Below are 27,689 nucleotides of genomic sequence, written 5' to 3' on the forward strand. Positions count from 1 at the left end.
TAATGGGTACTTAATGGGGGGGAATTGCTAGCTGCAAAATCTGTTGCATTTGCTTGAACCAACTGAGTTTGTCAACATGATTATTTTTTTTTTAAATTTTCATTCCTCCTTTATTCTCTGTCTTTAACCTACACTATCCTTCTTTCCCTTCCCTGTTTTTCCATCCCCCATAATATATGTTTTGTATTCTACGAGTTTTGTTTCAGTCCGACGTCAGGTTGAATTATTCAAAGTCCTTTGAGAACCAGAGTGCCTATTAATTATGAGGAAAATAGGTTTTTTTTTTTTTTGATAATCAAGGGTATAGGTCAAAATAGAGTTTTAAGTTGTGTCTGCTTAAAAGCTGTGTTGCAGCTTTTTGAAGAGTTCCGTTTCTTTAATTATTCACTCAGGAAATTTAGTGTATATTTTTTGGTCAATAGTAATCAAATTAAGATAATGTTTGAGTGGCTTCTAATTTGTTGTTCAATCTTTGTAAGTTGTGAGCACAGTGTGATATCCTAAATTAAGTTATAATATCACCTAGGATTCCCAGATGGTTGTACTGTTATTTGTAGGCTTTCGGACAGATATCTGAGTTTGTTTTATTTGAAGAAACCTAATGCAGGATAGGAAAGGATCTAGAAGTTGGATACAAGATGAATTAGCATGCTTTTCATTATCTCCTTTTTTACCTTTACCTAAGGGGTTTGCTCCTCCAATAACTAGACATTTCTGACTAGGGGATGTTTCTTAAAATGTTTTTCTGCCACCAATTATTCGCTTCTTTGACTGCTGTTATAAGATGACTAGTTTAATTTCCTTTACCGGTAAGTGAACATTACAATAGAAAAGTAAATTATACTTGTCGAACATATATGATACATTTGATTAGTTTTTGATTCAGTTATTGAATTATGAGCTGACAATAGTACAGGTTTTACCTACTGCTGAAACTGTGTAGGATCTTTTTAACCGCTAGCAGCACGAGTGTGAAATCCTTGTAAAAGGATTGCTCATGGAGTCCATGGTGTTGGAGTTAGAAACTGCTTGTCTGAAGTAACATGAACAAGCAAGCTGGAACTGCTAGAGGCCTATTTTAGTTACTTGTAAAGCAGTAGTAAAAGAGATTTAAGTTACTAGGATTCACAATATGTTAGATAGAATTGGAAGTTTCATAACAGAAAACCAAAATAGGGGGTGTTATACAGTGACAGTAATGCTTGAGGTGAAATCAATTTATTTTGGTAATCAGAGCTGTAGTTGGAAGGGGAAGATTTTGGCGAATGCCCGAGAGAAATGACTAATAAGAATCTTTAAATGGACCAATTTTGCTTTATCGTTGAAAATTAGAATATTTGCAGCAGAAATGAGTTGGTGAATTTGGTGCAATTAGTTCTGCTAGATACTTGATCTGATACCCCGCATTTTCATTTGTAGGCTGAAAACCCTTGGAATAGTTTATCATATACTAGCTTCTTCGGTTACCATTTAAATTATAGATATTGATCAAATGTTGCTGAATTATATAGACAACTAATACTTAAAACTCCATGATGAATCATGACAAAACATGAGATTTGCTGGGTATTTTTTAATCTTAAGTCAAATAAGTTTATTGCGGAGCTGAGATAGAGCAGCTCATCAGCGACTCACTCCTCGAGTAGGATTAGGTGGCGTTAAAGGGATCAATGTGGAGACATTATGACACAAAGGTTAATTTACACTCATGATCAGGGATACAAGAACTCCTCAGAATCATATTACAAAAAGTTTGTCTCAAGCTTCACTTGTTACCTCAGCTTTTTCCGCCTACAACCTAAAATAAAACTACACAAGGGAATTAAAAAGAAAAGAGCTGCAACAACAAAGCCTCTTCATAGATAATAAAAAAAACACCATTGAAGGACATGAACAGAACCGAGCTACAAACAAAAAAGGGGGGGACCAAAGCACCACTACACCAGCGTACGCCTCACCTCTACTTGATTTTGTACGCGGAACACGCTCTATAGATTTTGTAACATTCGCAAGAAGACGACCTAAACATCACTCTTTCTTTGCTGGAACGACTCAAAGCAAAACACACAGCCGTGAACACTTTTTTTGGTTTTTTTTTTTTTTTTTTTTTTTTTTTTTTTTTTTTTTTTTTTTTTTTTTTTTTTTTTTTTTTTTTACCAAAAGAGAGGCAAACCATCTAAACTTCTTACCCCTTTGCTTCCAACGGTGCTGGCAAGGACGGGAATCTCCGCTTCTGGATACGCGGGGGAAGGTGTTTGGTGTACTTCTTGGGCCCCACCGTCCACGGCAAGAAGACTCCGGTGCCTCCACGCGCCATCCGTTTACCAGGGCTCATCATCACAGGGCGCATAGGCGCCAACATGACGACAGGCGCCCGGAGTGCCATACCCCACGCTGCAGCCGGGATCATTGCATGGGAAGCGCCATAGCCGAAGGCACCGCCACCACTTACTGTCTTCTGTGGGGAGAGTGGAGGTGGCGTGCCGGGCTGCCACAGCGAGATGGCTTTTGTTGGAGATGGAATTGCGGACGACGGATCAGCTGCGTTGGAAGGAGCAGCAGGCTTGACTCTCACGAATGTAATGCTCACCCTATGATTGGAGGACGGGCACACCACATGCCTCGCCATGTCCGCGCTATGCCCACGCATCACTAACAGCGATCTGAATGCAAGTGATCGTTTTTAGTATATTCATGTTATTATTATTATTTACAAATATTGTAGAGGCTTCTTCGGCCTGCCTCTTCTTCTGCTTTCGGTAAGAATTTGACAAAGAAAAAGGAAGCAATTGGAGATACATGAAAATAGTGCTTCTCCTACGACATTCTATCTAACAACAACACTATACCTTATGATATCGGATAAAGAAGCCACAAGTGTCACTGCCAATAATCGCATTATATATAATAACTATTCATTAAAGTTTATCCGTTCTTTAATAATAATAATGGCTTGAGAAAAAGCTTTATATATATATATATATATATATATATATATATATATATATATATATATATATATATATATACACGTGAAGAAAGGAATATAGCAAATGATATATTAGATTGATTATACGTACCCTTGCTTGAGTGTTAGTGTGAGAGGACCCTTATAATTTCCGTTGTGATCGCTAACGAGAGACCGTCCGAAAGCCATAGTAGTCTCAGAAAGGAGAAGGGTGGAAATGGGATTGTCCAGATGCGGGGGTTTGTAATATGGCTGCGAGTATTCATCCTGCACTACCAAGTTTGCTCCTTCATCAACTTAGGAAGACTCGGGAATTATATGCAAATGCAAATGCACAAGAGGCCTATATCTTCTAATTTGCCCCTTTTTTAAATTACTATTTTTTACAATGTAAAGATAGAGACGGACCTCGTCAAAGAAGTTGATGATGCAGCTGTTTGGCTTTCTGCTTTCCGGTATCAGGCGCCATTGGACGAGGTGATCGATCACTCCCTGCAGAACCTGGGGAATTGGGTCTATGCTACCTACAGAAACATGATCAAAATCCTTGCTCAGTAGAGAGAGATAGTGCATAAGGAAACATGTTGCACGTATTTTATACGGCCGTACCAGAATATTGAGAGCTATCAACTCATATATAAAACGCTAAACTAAGGATGATGTCTTTTTCTTTTTTCGTTTTGGAAAACTTTTAAGCAATAATAAGTACATGAAAGGAAAATGCGCGAGTCATAAGAGAGGAACGTCTTATTTAGAAAATGAATCACATATATAATAGATGTTTGATATTTCCATCCATCTTGTAACAGTGAAAAGGCAAACATACATGTTGCGTCCTCGTTGGTCGGCTGGAACAGCGGAACCCCAAGCTGAATAATCTCTCTCTTGTTTCCTTTCATCTGCTTGTTGAAGAAAATGAAGGTTTCACCTGATCGCAGGGCAGAAAGAAAAAAGCTTCAGCATTTGATAACAGCATCTGATGACACTTACGATTTCTCTAATGTGATCAAATTTGCGGTAATGCATCGATAATTCGGTAATCATATGTCTTGTTCCCTCTTATTGCTGCAATCTGACAGCATTAGTTCAGAAATGATGTTTTTTCGCCATCGACCGTATAGAAGTAATTGCTAAAGCAAAGAATGGATTAGTTCATTTGTGGCTATATGTATTCATAATTGCTGGCTGACACATGATTAGTCAAGGAACTCTTATGTGTCATGAAATGTGACTCTCATATTATATGATTAATCCTCTGGACTTTTGAGGCCTAGTTTCAAGTTGCGTCATTCATCGCCATTTACCACTAGCAAGTGGAAGGAAGAACTATTCACGTTGACTACTTCCTAGGAAAGGCTTTTCTAGAACTAACTCAGTTGCTGCTTTTTGCTGCATTGGAAACTATGGTTTCTCACCAAGTAATGCTCTATCCAACTAAATAGAGACAGGCTTTCTATCAAAGAGGCACTTGATCTCAAAATGTAAATACTTGAGATCCATGAGGAAAGCACGGAACTTACCAGAAATTAAACCGTGTAAACTAACGTGAAATTAGAAACAACTGTCAAGGGATTTTAGCTGACCTGAAAGTTCTCCGTTCCGCCCTGCCTGCCGCAGCTCGTTTATGAACTCGGAGAGCCTCAGAAGCTCTGAATCCATGAAGATATCCTCGTAGACCTTGAGGCCCTTTACGACATTGACCTGACCAAAGATCATAAGATAGAAACAATGCGAAAGCATAAGATAGAAACAATGAGAAAGCATAAGATAAAACAATGAGAAAGCGTGGACCACAAAAAGTGAGAAACAGAACAGTAGAATAACTACTAATTCCTACGACAGCATCTACCGCATCTCAAAACAGAAAAGAGTGCCGAATGATATAAAGATGGAACTCGCCATATGCCCTTTCATCAGCTCCTTGGCTACAAAACCTTTCAGGATCTTGATCCTTTCGGGACGTGCCATGCAATCTTCATGGTCGGAGCATATTTGAACGTTTTCCAGCACGCTCTCTTCTCCACGGGATCCTACATACCAACAGACAGAAGGCCGAGTAAGCGTAGTCAAATCCACACCTGGAGAGACCCCGACAGAAGTCGTTTAAATCATGAATCATTTTTTAACAAATAAAGAGAGTGACTCAAATTTCAACTTTCATTCAAATGCATAATTTCTCAAGAATAGACTTCTAATAATAGGATAAACGAGCCAAATACTATGCATGAACTCGCAATAATGGACTTCAAGTATGTTAGATTGAGCCCAGACAATGCAGATAAACTGGAAATCAGCATCTGAGAAGATCCTCTAGTCTAAAAATTATTTCAAACTATAATCCAAGAGTACTCGGAGGTGCATGGTAAGTGGTGGTAATATAAGACAAACAAAAATCTTATATAAATATCAGACAAATCAGAGGAAAAATCTAGTCTGCAACTTAGTAAGGCCTAGTTTGATGTTGCAGCGCACTGCATCATAAGCAGATAACGGGCTTTATAACAAAGCATCACTGGGTCTGCTTTTGCTGCGACAAGCGTTGGATGGGGAAAAATGACTCTAAACAACCCTTCCTTGCGTTGCAGAAACAGATTTTGGCGAATCCCCCAAAGGTCCACTTGCATGCGGATGCACAATATGCGCCACGAACACAAATTGTTCTAAAGGAGAGCACAACATATTGTCTTAACTTGTATGTTCATAACACAGACAAACCAAGGTAACTGATTCCAACTTGGGTTCATTGTTACTAATGCAGTCATTTTGGCTGCATCAATAACATCATTTTTAGCACTTCTATGTCATAGGTTCTCTCTAGATTCCTCCCTACACATACTAAATCATTTTTTATTATATAAAGCTCGCCACTAGCCGTTAGCTATTCAGCGCTCGGCAGGGCGTGTTATATGTAGCGACCCCCTACAAACTAGGCAGACCACCTCAACACTATATGACATTTCAAATGGCTCTCTCAACTTCAAATTTTTTGACTCTGACCCTCTTAACAGATTCGGTAAGTAATTTTAGTCAAAAAAAATTAATGAATTTAATAAAATCTTTGACAATTTATCAAATTTAACGATTTCAAAAGCAAATGAAGATGTAATAATTAATGATTGAAAGTTCAACAAACTACAAATTTTAACAAAGATTTTAACCAAAATAATTAAAATAATTCAATTTCAAAAAATTAAAAGATAATTTTTTTTTAATTAAAAACATTAAAGCTGAGGGGCAATTCCAAAATACACTATAGTGAGGGCGTCTCTACACATTTTCACTAAGGGTGTATTTAGTTCGATGTAAAACTACGAAAAAAAAATTGGTGAAAAAAAAAATTTCGTAGGAAAATAAATTTTACGGTTTGTAAGAAAAAAAAAATTTAATATATATATATATATATATATATATATTATATAAGATATAGGCTGAGAGCACAACAGTTTTGTGCTATTAAAATCCACACATCCATCAGATGGATGTGCTGAATGAATTCACTTTAAGGGAAACTCCACAGTTAGATGGTTAAAGTTAACAAATTTTTTCTCTCTCCTCTTTTCTTTCCTTTTTCTTTTTTTTTTCCTTTTCTCGTCTCCTTAGCAGCTCTCTCTCTTCTACTCTACACGTGAACACTCCTTTTTTCTTTCTTTTCCTCCCAATCTCTCCCTCATCCCTCTCCAGTGGCTCTCTGAACTCCGTTGCCTTTGAACGCCCGGAGTAGACGACGAGGGGGTTGCCGTGCCAGAGGTCGCGGGTTGCGGGTGACAGAGGGTGCGCCGGGGAGGGGGGTTGGAGGTTGGGTCGCAGGGCTTTTTTGGGATTGGGCGGCCAGCGGGGTACGGGGCTGCTTGGGTAGTCGCCGGGGGTGACAGAGCACGCAGGCGCGAACGCGCGGGGTTTCAAAACGAACCGGAGCCAAATCGTCTTCTCGCGGCGTTCAAAGGAACGGAGAGTTCACGAGAGCAAGAATGAGGGAGAGGAGAGAGTGGGTAGAAGAGAAGAGAAAAAAGCATTTCACTGTTAGAAAGAGAAGAGAGCCTGCGAAGAAGACAAAAGAAAAAAAGAGAGAAAAAAAAAAGAGAGAAGAGAAAACATTGTTTAATTTTAACGCCAGTCAACAGTAATTTCCAATTAACTACTTGTAATGAATAATCAGTAAATATAAGAAAAGAGGGAGAGAGAGGTCCGTAGAGAGGGTGGGCCGCGGCTAGAGAAGTGGGCCCGCACCCGCATAACGTCAACCACGTGCCAGCTGACCAAGAATTCTAAATTAAACGGGCGCATTCGCCGCTCAGAGATGCGGGGCGCCAACCCCGTTTTGAGCTGCCGTTGGGACTTTTTTTTTTTTTTTTTTTGACCCCAAAGTCCCCAACGATCCCGACACGTGCCGCACCAAAGCGCCACACGAGTCACCACCGCCGCCGTATAGACACTGGGCGCAATGGCGGGGGGACCGCATCACACCCGTCCGACACCAATCAGAGGGCAGGTATGTAACAGCCGCTTCTGCCCCACCGCCCACTCCGATGATGCTTCCTAAGGAAGGCCCTCCCCTCCGCACCCATACAGTAGCCGCCACGTGTTGGTGCACACCAAAATAAAAAATAAAAATAAAAAAAAATGTTTCCAACCTCCCCTCCCTCCTCCCTCGATAACCTCAAAGCGAGTGCTGAATCCCTCGCCGAAACGACAAATCTAAAAAACACCCCAGGCCCCAACACAGCCATCGGGGCACGTTTTACATCAAAACCTGTTGGACAATTTATATAAAAGTCATTAAGTGGCAAAGAGTTTGATAGTTGGTATTTGAGACCTAAGTTCGAATCCTAGTTGATTCACATTTTCAGCTAAATTTATTTCTAAATAAAATAAACGAAACGGATAACGTGCTACCTATCTCTGAAAAAAAAAAAAGAAAAAAAAATTATACTATATAATTAGCCCAATTGGCCTGGCTATTCTGTAATTTGTTTTAATATTATATATATATATATATATATATATATATATATATATATATATATATATATATATATTTTAATACGCGCACCTATTTCGTGTGTTTTTTAATCTTTTGGCAAATAATAAAAAAAATAAAAGTGCAAGTGTTGATAAACGGAGTGCATTTATCGGGCAAGTAGAAATTAAAACGGGAAAACAGAGGTGGATGTTAGTTGTCCGTGACATGAGTTCACGGACTCGCCCGTATCGATCCGGGGCGGCCGTACTACATCGGACGGCTGAGACGAATATCCCAAAAAAATACTTATCGTTCGAGGACCGTCCGATCACCAGGAAACAAGGAAAACAATTAAATTTAGGGTAAACTTCAAATAACCATGTCTACCGTACTTTCTCACTTTAGTATTTTCTGGCTTAAAATGCATCAAGTTAGTTTTATGTGATTTTATTTTTATCTTTTTGTTAGTTTTTTTTCGTTAATATTTCGTTAAATTATATATAAAAAACTTTTAGATACCCTATCTAAATTTATCAAATATTTATTTTAGTACTCTTTTAATTTTAACTTTGTCACTAATTTAACAAAAAAAATTAGTGAAATCGATAATAAAAAATATAAATAAAATCATATGGTACTAAATTGATATATTTTAAATTATAGAATACTGAGGTACTGTTTGGTTCGGGTATAAGCAAGAACTAGTTATTACAGGGATATGTACAAGTATGGAAATAAGAAAAATAGTGTTTGGATGAAAATTGAGTTTTTTTCGAAAATAAGAACAATTTTAGATAGTTTTATATAGAAAATAAAGATGTTGGTGGGAATAACCGAAAACTACTATTTTTGAATAAAATATTAATATTTAGATATAACGAAAGGGATAAGAGCCTATTCTTATCCCTATTTTCTAATAAAACGCTGCCTTATAAAGTGATAGAGTGTGAATCATCACATATGGATGATATTTAAAGTTTTTCCTTAAAAGTACGAGACCGGTGTGAGAGCAATGCAGCGACAGTGATCGCATCGGACCCCTTTTGCTGGAAACTTTTCTACACCGAGCCCACCCCGTCGTCATTCATGGACCGTCCACGATTATTTATTTGTATTCCGCTTCAAGAGGAGGAGAAGAAGAGAAAACTGGAGGAGGGAGAGAGATATTTGGTCGGTCCACGGATGACGTGGTGCACCCGGTCCAGATAGATGGTGCTTCGAATCGGCTCCTGTGCGACCATTTTTTCTACCATAGGAAGCGATCCGAAGCACAGTAATTCCCCAGTTGTGGAAATTAGTTGGCCAGAAAAGTAAAAATTCCCAGGAATATTCGAAATTAGTAAGGGCGTTACCATGATCAGGTCCGCCTTCTTCTTCCACCTCCGTCGCTCTCCGCGCCGTCGAATCGCCCGACGAATCTCGCTCCTCAGGCGACCCTCCGTCCGTGGACTTAGCGGAGCCGTCAACGGCTTCAACGGCTCCGTTGGCGGTGATCTCCTCTTCCACCGGAGAAGCTCCGTTAGCCTCCTCCGCCTCCGTTACCGGCGCCGCGGCGGCCGCCTCCTTCTCGATCTCCGCGGCCGCGTAAAAGGAGGCGGCGACGCGGCGGAGCTCGGCGGAGACCTCGGCGATGGAGACGAACTTCTGCATGTGGAGGACGGGGATCCAGTTCATGCGCCGGCGGTGGATCGCCGCGAACGCCGCCTCGTACTCCGATCCTCCGCCTCCGCCTCCGCCTCTGCCGAGCGCGGCGGAGGAGATCTGGAGGAGGTGGGCGCAGAGCTCGTCGATGATGGCGTTCGCCGCCGCGAACTCGCCGCGGAACCACGCGATCATCGCGTCCCGCGCGAACACCTCCGGGAGCGCCGCCGCCGCCGCCGGAGACGCCACGGCGGCCACCGCCACCGCCGTCGACATCGCCGCCCCTAATTTAAGGTATCGTAATTTCGGTCGCACCGAAAATCGCGTTTCGAGGAATTAATCGCGTTCTCCTCCTCCTCCGTCGCTTTTCGTCTTGTTGTAGTGTTTAGGGGCTTTTCTATTTTCTCGGAACGCGAGGAGCAATAGTAGACACTTGAAGAAGGAAATGAGGCTCCGGGCGAGCCTTTATATAGCGGGGGCGTGTAATGTAGAGCGATGACGTGGCGGAAGAGCAAGAGGGTAGGACGAATGGGGCGAGCTGTACGTGCGATAGCGGGGCCGTTGGGGATCCAACGAGAATGGCGATCGCGACTCGCGAGAGAGAGAGAGAGAGAGAGAGAGAGGCGTAAAAAGAGGGGGTGGGGGTGGGGCGTGGGGGTGAGAAAAAGAGCGAGCGTGTGTTTGTGTGCGCCTGTGGCCCTGTGCGCGTCAAGTTGGATCAGCTCACGGCTCCGCTGCAGGGGGTAAGCATACTACGATCTCGCAAGGACCGGAATATACAGCATTTTGGGCCTAGTGATCCACGTGGGACGTGGCCCACCAGCCCATTCTCATTGGTCGCAGGTAGAAGGTGGGGCCGGCCATCGTGACCGTCGTTTCCTTGTCAGCTGGTGCGCCGCAGGCTTTTTGGACCGTCTGATTGGATGCACGGGAAACAGTAGATCCCATAAAATGGAGCAAGTCTGCAATCCTAGCATTTACACTAGGGAACATTATTAATTACCGGCCAATCACATCTTACTATTTTCTTAAAAAATATATTTATAAAAATAATTTTTAAATAATTATGATCCAATAGGTGAATTGAAAAAAAAAAAAAAAATCTAATTCGTTGAAGACGCGGCATCAGTAATATAATACCTGTTAAACTCTAGACTTCCACGAAGAGTTGAGAGACGGGGGCAGCGGCTGTTGAGAACTTGATGTCAATTACATTTCTAGTCCCTAATAAGACTTTCATCAAATATCAATTTAGTGGCCACATTTTAAAATCATATAATTAAGCATTTATTAGTGTCCCGTAATTAAGTTCCTTTCTTACTTTTGTATATAAAATTAAATGAAGATGACACCAAACCATCTGCCTGATGATTATTATATTTGCTAAATATTAGCCCCTTACATTCTAGATTTAAATAGGTCTATAATTAAGTTGGTAGAGGATCCAAATTTTAGAAATTAAAAAGTAATTAATTTAAAAAAATTATATCTCGCAACTCGTGTGTCAGTGCAACTCATTTGCTGTACTCGATACAATTTAGAATACCATAAGTAAAATTGCATCATAATTTTTTTTTTTTTCAAAATTTTAATTTGTGGTATTGGACGATTATAAATTTTAATCCCCAGTTCAGCTTGTATTGTACGTGAAGTGAGACAAAATTAATGTGCCGTGTTAAGCTAGTGTTCTAAAGCCATTAATTATTGACGGGCGAGACAATTCTCATCATACAAACCCCCTGGATTTTTGTTCAAAATTTGGCTAGTGTTTTTTTTTTTCCAAAACTCCAACGCTGGCCTGGTCCATCAATATCTCTATCGGAAGTTGCTCAAAACAATTATTGTGGATGAAAAGTTTATTAAGTGACTATTGAATTTCCTTCAGTTCAATGACCATACTATATGACAAAACAAGCGCCGTTAATATTTCTAAAAATTCTATTTTATATTCTAATACAAAACATATTGAACTTAAATATCACTTTTTATGAGAACTAGTTGAGTCGAATATTCTTCAACTTGACTATATTTCTACTAATGATCAACTAGCAGATATTTTAACAGAAATCCCGAATTAAAAACATTAATTTTATACATCTAAGAAAGGCTATCGGAATGAATCCTTCCTTCTAGATTGTTCCTTGGTTTATAGCATGATTTTGTTTTTGTTGCATACATTTTAGTCTCTTGCGCGCATTACTTTGATACTACGATTTTGATGTTTAATTGGTTCTGCAGTTTGCTACATTGAAGAGTATTTCAACACTGGATATAGCTTTGCTTGCAGCATTATACATCTGTTTTGTTTGATTATTATTTTTATATCATTATGCTTTAGTTTTTGAGATAATTAATTATCTATATGAATTCTATTTACTTACATTAGTTAAACTTAATACCTCTTATTATGAACTCTAGATATGTATTGTGTCTATCTATATTGATTGTTGATGATTGTATTAAATAGAGAATTCGTAAGTGGTTGATTATTTGGAAGATCTTTCTAATTGAAGGTTTATATGAAGGGGGAGGTTTCCTGGTTTTCATTGCATATAAAATATGAAAATAAGTACATCCCAAAGGGAGTGTGAAAACTACCACTACATGTAACAAAGAGCTACCATCCTCGGTTGTCCCGTAAGTGTGTGAAATTGACACATAAAAATTAATGCATAATCTAAGAGGTTGAAAAAATGTTTATGTAAAAAAAATTGGTTGTTATAAGATAATATAGAAAAAGATGCTCAAAGAGCTACTCCCTAAGTATTAATATTGCATAATTCAATGTGAAGGCATTATTGGAGTATTTTACCTCTTTGAATCTTCTATTTAATATATTTTCTGAAAATATGATAACTTGATAGGATCATTATTCTTTAGATCATGTTTGATGTGTTGAAATTAATTAATCTAAGCATTTAGAATTTTTATAGATATTTCTCTCAAAATGTTGAAAATTTTTTATATAACTATAGTAATTCTTATAAAATTAGTGTGTAAATTGAAGGATATTGTTAAAAGTTATAATGTTTGAATGCTTTTATTATCATTATTTACATAATTTTACATCCGAAAGGATCTGAAATGTTATTTTTTATACATTATTGGGATTTTCAGCTTTTCAGGATCCAAACCCTATTAGAGAATCAGGATCGTAAACACAGTCTATTAAACAACGCGGGGAGGATTCGAACCCTGCCTAGAGGATCCAGATCCTCCGCCCGACCCTTTATATCTAGAGATCAAACGTCATGCTCATTTTTACGGATTCCTTTCGATTAAACACTTCTAAACTCTTCCTCTCCCGCTTGAAGTTTCCTCATACCTTTGGGAAGGGTTTTGCTCTCAATCAAGTAAGTTTTGTAGATCATTTGTTTCTCTAGAGCGTAAAAACTATTGTTTTCCAGTTTTTGGTTATTGTGAGTGCAATTTCTTTGAAACTTCTTGTTTAAACTGAATCTTTTACTCTAAACTTGTTTAAATTGACAGTCTTACACATTTTACATCTTCCTACATCACTTTGTAAGTGTTTATTCTCCATATCTATGCACATTTAGAATTTTTGTAAATGTTTTCTATTTTTGCTAAATATAGATTTTATGGGATTTTTACACCCATTTTTTTAAAAAATCTATTATACATAGACCATTTGTTAGGCCCTTGAAACATTTAGAAATATTTTTTAATTTTTTTGATTTTTATTCTATATTTTTGGAACGAATTACTTGAATAGGACATTTTTTGCAGATTTTAACAATGTAGTCTCTATGTTTGGTTTTTGTGATTCTTGTGGGAATTTCTGAACGGGGCACGGATTGAAAGTTCAGCCGAAGAGAGTTCGTTGGCAATAGCACTCGGGCGTTAGCCAAGTGTGAAGGATGCCGAGGACTGCTTGAGAGGTTGGTAGTTCCTTCTGGGTGCCTAGTGGCCAGTGGACGTGTGCTTGGTGGAGCGGAGCCTTGGGTTAAGGGAACACGAGCTCGGTATGCGAGTGTTCAGACTGTGTTGAGAATCCTCCTTGTGAGATGAAGTTTTGGGTGAATACCTAACTGTTGGATGACCAAAGCATATTGTGCTTTGGTCACGTGGCGACGGTTAGAGGGTATTGCTTAGGGATTACTCGTGCTTGGACCGTGAGAGAACTATAGGCCTGGGGCCTTATGGGCAGGCGCAGTTGGTATCTTGTGATAGCAGCTCTGAACCTAAGGGCTTGGCTAGGATTCATGGTCGGGGCAGTAGTTCGAGCAATGACCCAGAGACGTGTTGTGCCAAGTGTAGAACTGTGAGTTTGTTAGTACACCTAGGGCGTGCTTGGTTCACTTCTTTTTCACCATAGAATCGGAATCGGAATGGGCAAATCCGTTTACAAGTGTTTGGTACGCTGGAGTCCCATTTCGATTCCGATTTTTGAGTAGAATGGGAATCCCCCAATCACCTCTTTTTTCAATCCAGCCTAGGAGGCCGGATTGAAAGTTGAATCCGGACGAAATGGATATTTACTCCGATTAAATTTATTTTTTCAATTTTTTAATTAAAATATGAGTTTAAATTTAGAAATTAAATTTTTAATTTTTAATTTTAATTTGAACTTGAATTAAAATTTAATCAAGTATTTCGAATCTAACTTATGAATTTGAATTTAAATTAAATTTTAATTTATATAAAGTTTTATTCAAATTTTATTTGAAACTTAAATTAAATTTATGGATTCAAATTAAAATTTAAATTGTAATTTCAAGTTTCAATTTGAATAAATCGAAATTTAGTTTTATATTTCGAATTATCCACTCAACTTCAAAGTTTAATTTTTTTTAAAAAATAGATTTAAAATTTTGACATTATTTCAAAATTTTGATGTAAATTTTTAATATTTAATTTTTAATTTGAATTTAAAGTAATATATTATAAAAATAAAGTTAATATATTAATCTGATTACGTTTTTTATATTTACCTAAACCAAACACCGACAATGAAAATGATTTATTCCAATTCCGATTCAGGTGATGAACCAAACAGAATTAGGTAATGAGTCATTTCGATTCTGATTCCAACTTATTTCGATTCCGATTCTGATTTCGATTCCGACTTCGAACCAAACACGCCCCAAAAGTGTAGATGCGAACTGGCCATAGGATTATGATGACTTAGGATGTAATTACTCCTTGTTGGGATTTTGATGTAAGGTCCTAATAGGGACTCCATCATATGATAATTGGGTCCGCATGTGAGAATGAGAGACGTTGCATGATGTCGCGTCAGACTTTTGGCTGCAGGCCTATGAAGGATCGTCAGTCGGTGGACCCTCCGTGGCAATCCAAATTAAATGGGTAAGCCCAGAGCTTCTATAATGTGAGCATTGTGGCGCGCGAAAGGTTGACGGTATTGACCAAAGGGGCAAAAGCTCGGTCTTGCCGCTCGCCCGATTGGTCGAGGCACCAAACCCAAACCGCACAGCCTAGTGTTATCGTACAAGTGGAGTTGGAATTATGAACATGGGATTCCTATAGGCTCATTGTAAGAATGACACGATACCAACCTAGTTGATGACGAAGGTAGAGAGTATGTAGCGTCAGATAGCATGGAGCCAAAAATGGATGATTCTGCTGAGTTATCTTCGAAAGTACAAACTACAAGAAAAGGAAAAACGCCTGCTGCCTTGAAAGGAACAGGAAAAGCAACATCTTTTTGTGGAAAGAAAAGGATGGGCAGAGTTGAAATTTGTGAAACCACTTCTGAGCTTCCAAGATGTAGTACACGATAAACTGAGGACACAAGACTGGATCCAAGGAGATTTGGATCTTTTGGAATGCGTTTGTGCATTGGAGGGTGCAATGTGGCCATGAACCAGCTCATTGAATATGCTCTAGAGTTTGCAAGATTATATAAAAATGGTTATCTTCAAGAGATTTGCTTATTTCCTGAGCAAGGTGGTTATTGTTTGAAACTAATACGGAGCTTTTACATATGCACTGGGCATTTGTGAGCCAATGTTGGTGGCCTATACGACTTTATGACTTCAGTGTGTGGAGTTTCTTTGTTGATCACTCCAAATAGCATTGGTTGCAGCTTTGCGACTTGTCACGCCCGGGACCCAGCAAAGGCCCACCTGGTGCGTTTTCAGACCCGCCATATGCCTACAACATATAAGGCATCTACAACAAAGCGATAAATAAAATAATAATAAATGAGCATCTAGGAGTATCAGAGCATACAACAACTAGGTTCTAGAATAAGGAGGTAAATAGAAAAGCTAATCCACTAACATAAAACCATGAAGTAGTACAATAAGGAACCCAAATACAAGTGCTAAACATATGAAAATGGTGGTCTCTATACATGGATACCAAAAAAAATGGTGGTCTCTATACATGGATACCAAAAACTCTCACTCTCTACAAAGATACAAAAAATAGAGAGAGAACCACCTAATAGCAAAAATATACTCCTCGCTAGCTAGCTATGCGATCCCTTTGCCACGATCCCGAGCCTTCACCGGTGCGGATAGCTCTGAAAAACATCAATAAACAAGAGCGTGAGAACTATTAAACAATAGTTCCCAGTGGGCAATTACTGACATCAGTGAAATGCACCACTAGGCTAAAAAGTAAAAGTAGTAAGTTCTAACATTTAAATAGAATGAGTAATATGTACCCTAAACATGAATAAAGCTTGTAGAACTACTATGCCTCTATTTAGCATGGATTTGCATAAGTGTAAATGTTATTCTAACATGAATATGTGTATGTATAAACAACATATTGTCCACAAGCATAACTAGTAAAATGTCATTGTTGACTAACTTGTCCAATGTTTACTTTGCATTGTCGTCCAACAATATTTCAATCATGTAGAACCTACCCGTGGGTAGTCCGGCTTGCGGCGTGCCTAATGGACCCGTGGTAGTCAACATTTTCACCCTAAGAATGAGCCTCCCCTACGGCATCTCATTTCGGCACCCAATCCCGCACGGGCGAGCTTATGTCGCGATGGCTATCTCCGGAGTGCCGGCTTGTGGGGAGCGACCCTCACAAGCATGTGTGAATGAGCACAATGACAAGCAAGCGTAAATATCCGTTTCAAGTCCAATGTCATCATGTCTAAAACATGATATAAAGTCGGTGTCTCAATGGCCTATCACTATGTCATCATGTCTAAAACATGGTATAAAGCTAGTGATCCCATGGTCTATTTCTATGTCATCATGTTGCAGTTTAACCGTTTACTAGGTTGAGTGCCCTTTTATGGCACTTTTGTACACTATGTCAAACATGAGTTCTAAATCCAAGAGCATACTATATAAGTTATTTTCTTTGCAAGAAACATGATTTCAAATCTTATAATAGAATGCTATCTCATTCAAGCTAACAATGCATATATCTCTCTCTACTCTATAGAGGTAATTTTCATAAAATATAACACATATATTTTAAGCATTCTAAACATCTCGTATGTTCTTTCTAGTATGAATATACATGCATTTCTATTTTACGACAATTAAAAATGACATAAGAGGAATTTCTCCTATTTTTGGTGAGGTCAAACCCACCAAAACCTCTCGAACTCCATCGTTCGTGCCGACGAAGGTGTCCACTAGCCTCCTAGCTCCCTAAAGGTTAAATTAGGAGAGATAAGCGAAAGAAACGAACACCTCTAAGCTCAAACATTAACCAACCGAAGCAAAAAAGGTAAAACTCACCTTATATGGTGAAAATCCCTCTCAAATTCCAAAATGAGGCTAGAGCATTTCAAATCTACCCCAACAAGATATTCTACAACTATTAATTAAGTCCCAAAAGCTCCAAATTAAAAATCTCCAAAATAAACCCTAGATTTTATATTCTAGGTTTATTCCCAAAAAAATCCTCCAAAACAAGATCTAAAAAGAAGATCAAGCTTACTCACCTCTCTTGAAGTCCCAAATCTAGCTAGGAAGGTGCTAGGGCTGAAGTTCTCCCTCCAAACAATCTCCAACAAAAACTTCAAAGCTTCTCCAATGGTGAAATACAACATAGAGCAAGGAGGAGAATAAAAGAGGGATCAAAACAAGCTAAAACAAAGCAAAATGGAGAAAAAACCAAGGGAGAGAGCCTCACCTGTGATCTCCACATTTTAGGGCTCAAAAGAGCTCTCTAAGGGGCTGTGGAGGGTTATATAGAGTTACAACATTTGCAAAAACACTCTCCAACTACGTGCAACCTGCACTGCACTGCGTATCGGTACACGAGGAATAGTACCGGTACCAAGCCAGCTAGACAGCCAACCCGAGCCTCGGGTTCGCAGAAAAATACACTAGTATCGGTACCAGTCCGATGCTGTACCGGTACCAGGTCCAGTTCCGATACAGGCCCGTTGCTGTACCGGTACTCTACTCTGCAGAGTCCAACCCGAGAGCAGTCTAAAATTTTCACTTTAGAGATTTTAGTACTAAGTTTTAAACCTTGATTCTCGGGATGCGAGCCATAGGTCGGAACACTGTCAACGACCCGCCAGAATATCTGGAAGAACTCGAAACACAGATCAAACACTCGAACCTCGTAATTTGTAAAGGTCCAGTGTGTTACATTCACCCTTCCTAGAAAGGAGTTTCGTCCGCGAAACTAAAAAGCAAAGTACCTCAAGACTCTATCTGAAAAAGATGGAGATAGCGCTCCTGCAGTGCGCTCTTCAGCTCCCACGTGGCCTCTCGCTCATCGTGCTTGCTCCAAAGAACTTTCACATATGGAATATCACGGTTCCGTAGCTTCTTCACCTCGCGGGCCAAAATCCTCACAAGTTGCTCTTCAAAGCTCAAATCATCCTTCAGCTGCAAAGGTGTAGCATTCAAAACATGAGCTGGATCAAAGATGTACTTCTGAAGGATCGATACATGAAAAATATTGTATACGCCCGACACGTTCGGCGGTAGAGCAAGTCGATACACTACCGGGCCTACACGCTCCAAAATCTCATAGGGTCCAATAAACCGGGGGCTCAACTTTTTTCGAATCCCAAATCTTCTGATTCCCTTGGTCGGCAAGACTTTCAAGAAGACATGGTCTCCAACTTGAAACTCCAAGTCTCGTCGACGCTTATCAGCGTAACTCTTTTGCCTACTCTGGGCTGTCAACATTCGCTCCCGAACAATGCGAACTTTATCTTCTATTTCCTGGAGCACATCGGGGCCTAAAGCCAGTCTCTCGCCAACTTCACTCTAATGAAGTGGCGATCTACACTTCCGTCCATAGAGTGCTTCGAAGGGTGCCATCTTGATGCTTGCTTCATACTATTGTTATAAATAAACTCCGCAATCGGTAGATGCTGTGACCATCCTCCTGGAAGTCTATCACACAAGCTCGAAGCATATCCTCTAGTGTCTGTATAGTGCGCTCAGACTGTCCATCATTCTGAGGGTGAAATCTGGTGCTGAAATCCAACTGGTTGCCTAAGGCGTCCTGCAGACTCCTCCAAAAGTGAGACACAAATCGGGGGTCTCGATTAGATACAATAGTAGTAGGCACTCCATGAAGTCTCACAATCTCATCAAGGTACACCTGTGCGAGCTTCTCACCTGTCCAGGTCGTGTGAATAGGTATCAAATGCGCCGATTTTGTCAACCTATCCACGATCACCCAAATAGCATCGTGCCCGACCTATGAGCGAGACAATCCCGTAACAAAGTCCATGGTGATCTTTCCCCACTTCCACACGGGAATAGGTAAACTCTGAAGTTTTTTCGCGGGGACTCGGTATTCAGCTTTCACTTGTTGACAAGTTAAACATTGAGCAACAAACTTGCCAACGTCCTTTTTCATCCAGAGCCACCAATAAAGTAGCTTCAGATCCTTGTACATCTTGGTGCCTCCCGGATGTATAGCATAAGGTGCACGGTGAGCTTCTTGAAGAATATCCTTTTTAATTTCTGAATCCACCGGTACATAAATCCGCCCACGGAAACGCATCAACCCTTGATCATCCACAAGGAAGTCACCAGTGTAACCATCAACCATCTTAGCTCGAATCTTTTGCAACTCCACATCGTGAACTTGCTTTTCTTTAATTCTATCCAATAATGTAGGTTGCACCAACAATTTCGTCAGTCTCAAGGGTGTATCAGGAGCTACCACCTCCAACTCTAACTGCTTTATCTGCTCAAACAACGACGGTTGAGTGACTACTAGCATCGCTAAGTTTTTCGTCGATTTCTGACTTAGCACGTCTGCCACCACGTTAGCCTTGCCCGGGTGGTAAAGAATCGTAAGATCATAATCCTTGAGTAGCTCCAACCATCTGCGCTGCCTCAAGTTCAACTCCTTCTGAGTGAATAAATATTTTAAACTCTTGTGATCTGTATACACTTCACACCGCTCGCCATAAAGATAGTGGCGCCATAACTTTAATGCAAAGACTACAGCCGCCAACTCTAAGTCATGTGTAGGGTAATTCCTTTCATATTCCTTCAATTGGCGAGATGCATACGCAATCACCTTTTCGTCCTGCATCAAGACACAGCCCAATCCATTAAAAGAAGCGTCACTATAAATCACATACCCTACTCCCGCAACTGGCAAGATTAGGATCGGGGCGGTCGTCAATCTAGCCTTCAACTCCAAGAAGCTTCTTTCACACGCATCATTCCAAATGAACTTGGTGCCTTTGTGCGTGAGCCGCGTGAGGAGAGTAGACAACTTCGCAAATCCCTCAACAAATCTCCGGTAGTAGCGGGCCAAACCAAGAAAACTCCGGATCTCCGTGACACTCGTTGGTCTAGGCCAATCCTTGATAGCTTCAATCTTCCTAGGATCCACGGCTATACCCGATCCCGAAATTAAATATTCAAGGAACGCCACATCTCGAAGCCAAAACTCGCACTTCTTCAATTTAGCATAGAGTTTTTTTTTTCTGAAGCATTTGAAGTACTAGCCTTAAATGCTCTTTATGATCTTTGTCACTTTGGGAATAAACCAAGATGTCGTCGATGAATACCATGACGAACCTGTCTAGATAAGGCTTGAAAATATGATTCATTAGATCCATAAAAGCTGCCGGGGCATTAGTAAGCCCAAACGGCATGACAGTAAACTCATAATGTCCATACCGTGTTCTAAAAGCCGTTTTCGAGACATCCTCGGGCCTGATCTTCAGCTGGTGGTATCCCGACTGCAAGTCGATTTTGGAGTACACACTCAATCCCTGAAGCTGATCAAATAGATCATCAATTCTCGGCAATGGATACTTGTTCTTAATCATGACTTTATTAAGTTCACGATAGTCCACGCACAAGTGAAGTGATCCGTCACTCTTCTTAACAAATAAAACCGACGCTCCCCAAGGCGAGACGCTAGGTCGGATGAAACCTTTATCCAACAAATCCTGCAGTTGTGCCCTCAACTCCTTCAACTCTGTTGGTGCCATCCTGTAGGGCGCCTTCGAGATTGGAGTAGTCTCAAGGACGAGACCTACCACAAACTCAATCTCCCTATCAGGTGGCATATCTGGAAGCTCCGCTGGAAACACATCACCAAACTCCCGCACTACCGGGATGTCCTCAATTCTAGGGGTGTCATCCTCACCCCTCAGCACAACACTAGCCAAATAGGCTATTCAACCCCTGCTGATCAGCTGCCTAGCTCAAGACGAGCTGATCGTCATCGCGAATAGCGAACTCTGGCATCCTCTAAATACAACATCTTCCTGTCCCGGCTCTCTAAAAGTGATAGTCCGATTCTTGCAATTAGTAGAAGCGAAGTACCTCGTCAACTAGTCTATACCGAGAACCACATCAAACTCCCCAGCTTGCGCAAAGCTAGCAAATCCACGAACATAATCCAATCCCCTAACCGAACAGGGCAACCGGGGCAAAACTCCCTAATGTCTAAGATGTGGTCGGGTACAACAACCTGTCCTGGATGCGACAAAGAAACTAATGGGATGCCATGCAACTCGGCAAACAGCCGATCTATGAATGAATGCGATGCACCGGTATCAAATAAAGCTCGAACTCTAATGCCATTTCATAAAATGATGCCTACTGTAAGGTGCGAAACTTCTAAAATTTTAAAGTTAAGGTGTACAGTTGGTTTGGAAAGCCATTAGAATGATTTCGGTGAAATTCGGAAGCATTCGGACGTTTTCGTTGCGCGTAGGCGCGAAAACTGTACCCGAAAGACTATGTTGGACCATGAACTAAATCCGACATTAGCGTGGATGAAAAGATGATGAAATCATGCTCGGAAACATGTTTGGAGAGTCTCGGTTCAATTTGAAATGAATCGGAGGCCAAACGAGCGAAAACGAGCAAAAACAGACCAAAAGCTGAAAATGCTGAAAATTTGGTTTACTCCTTGAAAATGCTGATTTTCTGGACCTATGGGGTCCAGACCCTAGCTTCAAGGTCCGGACCCTGAGCCCGAAAAATGCCCAGAAATAGCAGAAAATTATGGTAATTTGTGGGGGGTTTTATGCAATTGTCATGGGAGGGTTATATGAGATGGTTCCTCTCATTTCTCTCTCTATCCCTCACAACTCTACCCAAACCCAAGCTCTCTCTCTCTCTCTCTAAGCTCTCTCATTCTCTCTCTCTTGAAGGAGGAAGACAAGAAGGGGATTTGGAGGAGATTAAAGCTTGGAGGAGAAGCTTCATCTTCTTCATCTTCTTCCTCTCCATTGGAACTAACTTGAGAGGTAAGCTTGTAGGGTTTTAATGGTAGATTTCTAGGGGTTTATTCCTATGTTCTAGAAATGGGTTTTGTTGAGTTCTAGGATGCGAATGAGATGGTTATTGCTTGAATCTAGAGTTTAAATGGTGGATTCTTGCAATGGTTGATACCTAGGGTTCAAAATGGGATTTTGTTAAATGATTGGGTTTGATCTAATTTGAACCCTTGTAAACCTAATTGCTAGGTATTTTAACGCGCTGGCGAAGTCGGTTCGGCGATCCATCGAGCCTGTGCAAAGATATCGAAGAAAAGGCTTGTTGAGGTACAGATTGCCGCAACACGCGGCGTAGGCTTCCTAAAATCGCGAAATCGGAATCGTGGGCTCGTGGCATCACCTAAAGGTGGAGGGTGTCCATCCCGAAGCAACTGAGCTTCTTCCTATGTCCAAGTTAGAATTGTTGATATGTTTATACATTATTCTTATGCATTATAGGATATATGTATAGTAGCATTTCTACTTCCTTGCATGCATGTCTAGTAGTGTAGCATTGTGGGCTCGACACTTAAACCTAGAATGCATGAGCATTAAGGTGGTGACATGAGATCCTATAGTGATAAGAAAATGGTGAACTCGGACTTGATGGTGAAAACTAGTGAACTTGAACTTGGTAATGAGAACCAATGGATTGTGAACAAGTGTAGTGAAAACACTTAGAACTTGGACGAGTGGCATGTAAACAATGTTAATAACATGACGAGTGGCATCAGAACCTAGTGTAATAGAAACACTTGTGGCATTAAGCATAGGGAATATGTGAGTTTTCCTAGTTGTGGCATATTGCATGAAAATTTAGTGTAGTTGACACTACGGCATTGAACATAGGGATAGATGGATTTTCCTTGTTATGATGTGCATGAGAACCTAGAGTGTTGTGGTTAACCCTAGTTGACAGGGTATCCTCGAGTTGAGAGGATTGGATCATACTCACGTAGTCTGTTTTGAGCTTGTGGTGGTCGCTCCACACAAGCAGTGCACTCCGGAGTTGTCACACGAGCTGGGTAGCTCACGAGCGGGGTAGCTCACCGGGTGGGATACGAGCGGGGTAGCTCCTCACCCATTGGACTGGGAAGTGAGTCGGGCGAAGGGTGGGGTAGCTCTTCATCTGTGAGATTTGAGCGGGGCAGCTCTCTACTTGTGAGATTGGAGCGGGGTAGCTCTTTACATTTGAGATATTAGCCGGGGCGAAGAGCGGGGTAGCTCTTCACCTACTAGAATTGTATGTGGATACCTATGAGATTTGGGATTTGAGTTAGGGCGAAGTGCAGGGTAGCTCTTCATTTTGGACATTCGAGATGTGAAACGGGTGAGATAAGAGCGGGGTAGCTCCTCACCTATATGATTTGAGATCTTAGGCAGGTTAGCCTAGTGGATTGGGTAATGATGTGAATAGCATAAGTGGATTTGCATTCATACCATGATTAGACATAGTATATGTTAGAGGATTACATAACTATGTTGAATTTGTATTTATTACATTGTTGAAGCATACTAACAAAATGGTAGGCTTGTTATTAGATGATATTCCATGCATTGTTTGCATTTGATAGCATAGTAGATCATAGTTGCAGTTCAATATCTATCTATCTATCTATCTGTGCCAGCTTAGACCTACTGGGAAGATCGGCGGAGTCGGCGGCCGAACCCACTGGGAACTATTTTATATAGTTCTCACCCCACCTTGTTGCAGGGCCGAGTGCGAGCGTTCCGGGGGAGGATCGCGGTAAGGGCGTAGCGTTCTAGCTAGCTAGTAGAGCTTTTCCTATTTGTACTAGAGCACCCTCGTGTGCATGATTATAGATGTTGTATTTTGGAGAGCTGGCGTGTATTCATTTTTGGTGAGATGGAAATGTAAACAAATGTATAAATGGATGAATGTGATGTAATAGATAGAATACTCTCTCGTTTGTTTACTTGTGGTATTACTTACTTGCTCTTTTGTATGCTTGTTAAAATTACTCGCTTGCATTGATCATGTATGTATGTCAAGTTTTTCCTGGGTAACTTGTATGCATGATCTTGTCGTTGTTAGCCTTGGGCGGACAGAGGAGGTGCTGTCCGCTGGGCGTTTGTTCGACGTGCCCGCAACCGGCCAAATTGGCGGTCGCGAGGGCGTGACACCTGCCACCATATCCTCGGCTACTGCCCCCTCCTCTGTCTAAGCAGCATACATACACCCGCTCGGGGCCTGTCGCAACCCTTCAGTCTGACGCTGGACGGGTGGCCGCCCAGGCTGGTAGTGTGCCGACGGAGTCCCCTGACTAGCCACAGGTAATGTCGGTGCCGATGCAGAAGACGTGCCGGTGACGAACCCCTCGGGCACTCTGTCCGGAAGTGGCCCTCCTGGCCACAAAGGAAACACCAGCCTACCCACTGCGGACACTGCGGTGGAATGTGAGGGCCACCACAGATCACACACTAGGGAGGTCGGCGACAATCTGAACCTCCACGCTGTGCCGACGAGCCACGTCCACGCTGCTGGCTCCTAGGGTGCTTCAGCGGCCTCCTAAAGTGCGTCTGACTCGCACCCTCAGCCGCGGGCCTCTTGCCCTTACCCTTATCCAAGCCCTCTCTCCGCTCCTGAATATCCGCCGCGCCGCTCTCCACAATGAGCTTGCGGTTCACCACTTCCCAGTAGGTTTGGAGGTTGGAAGACTGCACAAACCGAAAGATCGATGGGCGGAGTCCTCGCTAAAAAATGCGGGCCTTGTCCTAGTCATCCCGCATGACGAAAGGCACGCAATGCAGAAGCCGAGAAAACTCCCTCTTGTACCCGGCCACACTTCATTCCCCCTGGCGTAAACTGCGCAGATCCTGTTCCATCTTCCTCTTGATGATGTCGGAGAATTAGTGCGCTAAAAGAAGCTCCTTGAACTTCTTCTAAGTAATAGCCGCCAAATCCGTACTTGGGTTATTTTGAATATCGAGCCACCAACGGTAAGCCTCGCCGTCCAAGTGGTGAATGGCGAGCCAAACCTGGTCTCTCTCCTCCACAAAAGTATTGCGGAAAAGCTTCCCATGTGCATCAACCACTTCTCCACGATTCAGTGGTCGACCTTCTTTCCATCGAAGATCCGGGGACTGCACCTCCTAAACTCGTTGAAGTGATCCATGAGCCGGTCCCGCTTCTCTCCAGCGGCCATCACGGAAAAAACTGCCCCCGCCGGAGGCACCTGAACAGGTGGTGCCACAACATCCTCCTCCCGAGGCGCGACCACGGGTGCCGCCCCCGAAGAACCGGGCGCGGGAGACGGCGCCCTCGGTGCAACGTCGTCAACTGGCGCAGGTGGTAGGGGAATCTAAACCTCCCTAGCAGCCGCTTGCTGCAGAAGCAGATCCTCGAGTCGCTTCATCCGCGTCTCCTGCCGATGCGCCACCTCGGCCTGTCGCTGAGTCGCCGCCGCGTGCTGGATCACAAGATCAGTGAGGACCGCAAGCTAGGTTCTCAAGTCACGGACCTCACTAGATCCGGAAGTGGCGGAGGTCTCCACTTCCTCAAGGTTTGCCGCGTTCTCTGCCCCAACAGATTTAGAGCGAGTAGTCGGCATCGCCACTACAACAACGTAAAAGCGCAAGTTAGTAAAACCCACGCTATCGGAGCCCCACTCAAACCAATAACACCCAAATCATGTGAAAGTAAGGAAGTGTCCTTTACTACTAACTCCTGATGTTACGTTGTCGGCCGCCAACGTAACCCTCCGCGAAGTTAGAAGCTATGGACTTTGATTTAACTCAAACATTTTAGAGTTATAATAAAACCCAATCATGGTACTTTCGCTTATATGTCAAATAAACCTCATCTCTCATGAGCCTATTTCCTATAGTCCAAGTGGCCTAAGGTTTACTAGGTCCACTAAGATTCAACCCTAGGCTCTGATACCAAAATAATCTGTCACGCCCCGGGACCCAGCGGAAGCCCCCCCGGTGCGTGTCCAGACCCGCCATATGCCTACAACATATAAGACGTCTACAACAAAGTGATAAATAAAATAATAATAAATGAGTATCAAGGAGTTTCAGAGCATACAACAACTAGGTTCTAGAATAAGGAGGTAAATAAAAGAGCTAATCCACTAACATAAAACCATGAAATAGTACAATAAGGAACCCAAATACAAGTGCTAAACATATGAAAATCGTGGTCTCTATAAATGGATACCAAAAACTCTTACTCTCTACCAAGATACAAAAATAGAGAGAGAACCACCTAATAGCAAAAATATACTCCTCGCTAGCTAGCTATGCGATCCCTTTGCCACGATCCCGAGCCTCCACCGATGCGGATGGCTCTGAAAAATATGAATAAACAGGGGCGTGAGAACTATCAAATAATAGTTCCCAGTGGGCAATTACTGACCTTAGTGAAATGCACCACTAAGCTAAAAAGTATAAGTAGTAAGTTCTAACATTTAAATAGAATGAGTAACATGTACCCTAAACATGAATAAAACTTGTAGAACTACTATGCCTCTACTTAGTATAGATTTGCATAAGTATAAATGTTATTCTAACATGAATATGTGTATGTATAAACAACATATTGTCCACAAGCACAACTAGTGAAATGTCATTGTTAACTAACTTGTCCAATATTTACCTTGCATTTTCGTCCAATAATATTCCAATCATGTAGGACCTACCCGTGGGTAGTCCGGCTTGCGCCGTGCCTAATGGCCCCATGGTAGTCAACATTCCTACCCTAAGAATGAGCCTCCCCTACGGCATCCCATTTCGGCGCCCAATCTCGCATGGGTGAGCTTATGTCGCGATGACTATCTCCAGAGTGCCGGCTTGTAGGGAGCGACCCTCACAAGCATGTGCGAATGAGCACAATGGCAAGCAAGCGTAAATATCTGTCTCAAGTCCAATGTCATCATGTCTAAAATATGGTATAAAGTCGGTGTCTCAATGGCCTATCACTATGTCATCATATCTAAAATATGGTATAAAAGCTAGTGATCCCATAGTCTATTTTTATGTCCTCATGTTGCAGTTTAACCATTTACTAGGTTGAGTGCCCTTTTATGGCACTTTTATCTACTATGTCAAACATGAGTTCTAAGTCCAAGAGTATACTATATAAGTCATTTTCTTTGCAAGAAATATGATTCCAAATCTTATAATAGAATGCTATTCTCATGCAAGCTAACAATGCATATATCTCTCTCTACTATATAGACGTAATTTTTATAAAATACAACACATATATTTTAAACATTCTAAACATCTTGTATGCTCTATCTAGTATGAATATGCATGCATTTCTATTTTACGACAATTAAAAATGACATAAGAGGAATTTCTCCTATTTTCGGTGAGGTCAAACCGACCAAGACCTCTCGAACCCCGTCGTTCGCGCCGACGAAGGTGTCCACTAGTCTCCTAGCTCCCTAAAGGTTAAACTAGGAGAGATAAGCGCAAGGAAC

The 27,689-nt window shown here is 41.4% G+C and overlaps 1 protein-coding gene across 1 annotated transcript; it reads right to left on the reverse strand.

The window, feature by feature from the left end:
* On the reverse strand, window positions 1,685-9,993 carry LOC109708790. The gene is made up of 7 exons (XM_020230610.1): window positions 9,281-9,993; window positions 4,868-4,998; window positions 4,552-4,669; window positions 3,795-3,896; window positions 3,377-3,492; window positions 3,081-3,235; window positions 1,685-2,663 (listed from the first exon to the last, which is right to left on the reverse strand). The coding sequence occupies exons 1-7, from the start codon at window positions 9,843-9,845 to the stop codon at window positions 2,186-2,188; spliced, it is 1,665 nt and encodes a 554-aa protein (XP_020086199.1). The 5' UTR covers window positions 9,846-9,993; the 3' UTR covers window positions 1,685-2,185.

The sequence above is a fragment of the Ananas comosus genome, linkage group 4, assembly GCF_001540865.1.
Source record: "Ananas comosus cultivar F153 linkage group 4, ASM154086v1, whole genome shotgun sequence".
NCBI lineage: Eukaryota > Viridiplantae > Streptophyta > Magnoliopsida > Poales > Bromeliaceae > Ananas > Ananas comosus.

Bases quoted from the DNA above. Each gene is read 5' to 3' on its own strand.
- LOC109708790 (XM_020230610.1), bottom strand. From the start codon at position 9,845: ATGTCGACGGCGGTGGCGGTGGCCGCCGTGGCGTCTCCGGCGGCGGCG. The intron at 3,493-3,794 runs GTATGTTTGCCT...ATGTTTCTGTAG, and splicing joins GACCAACGAGGACGCAACAT to GTAGCATAGACCCAATTCCC. The intron at 2,664-3,080 runs GTACGTATAATC...ACTTGCATTCAG, and splicing joins ACACTAACACTCAAGCAAGG to ATCGCTGTTAGTGATGCGTG.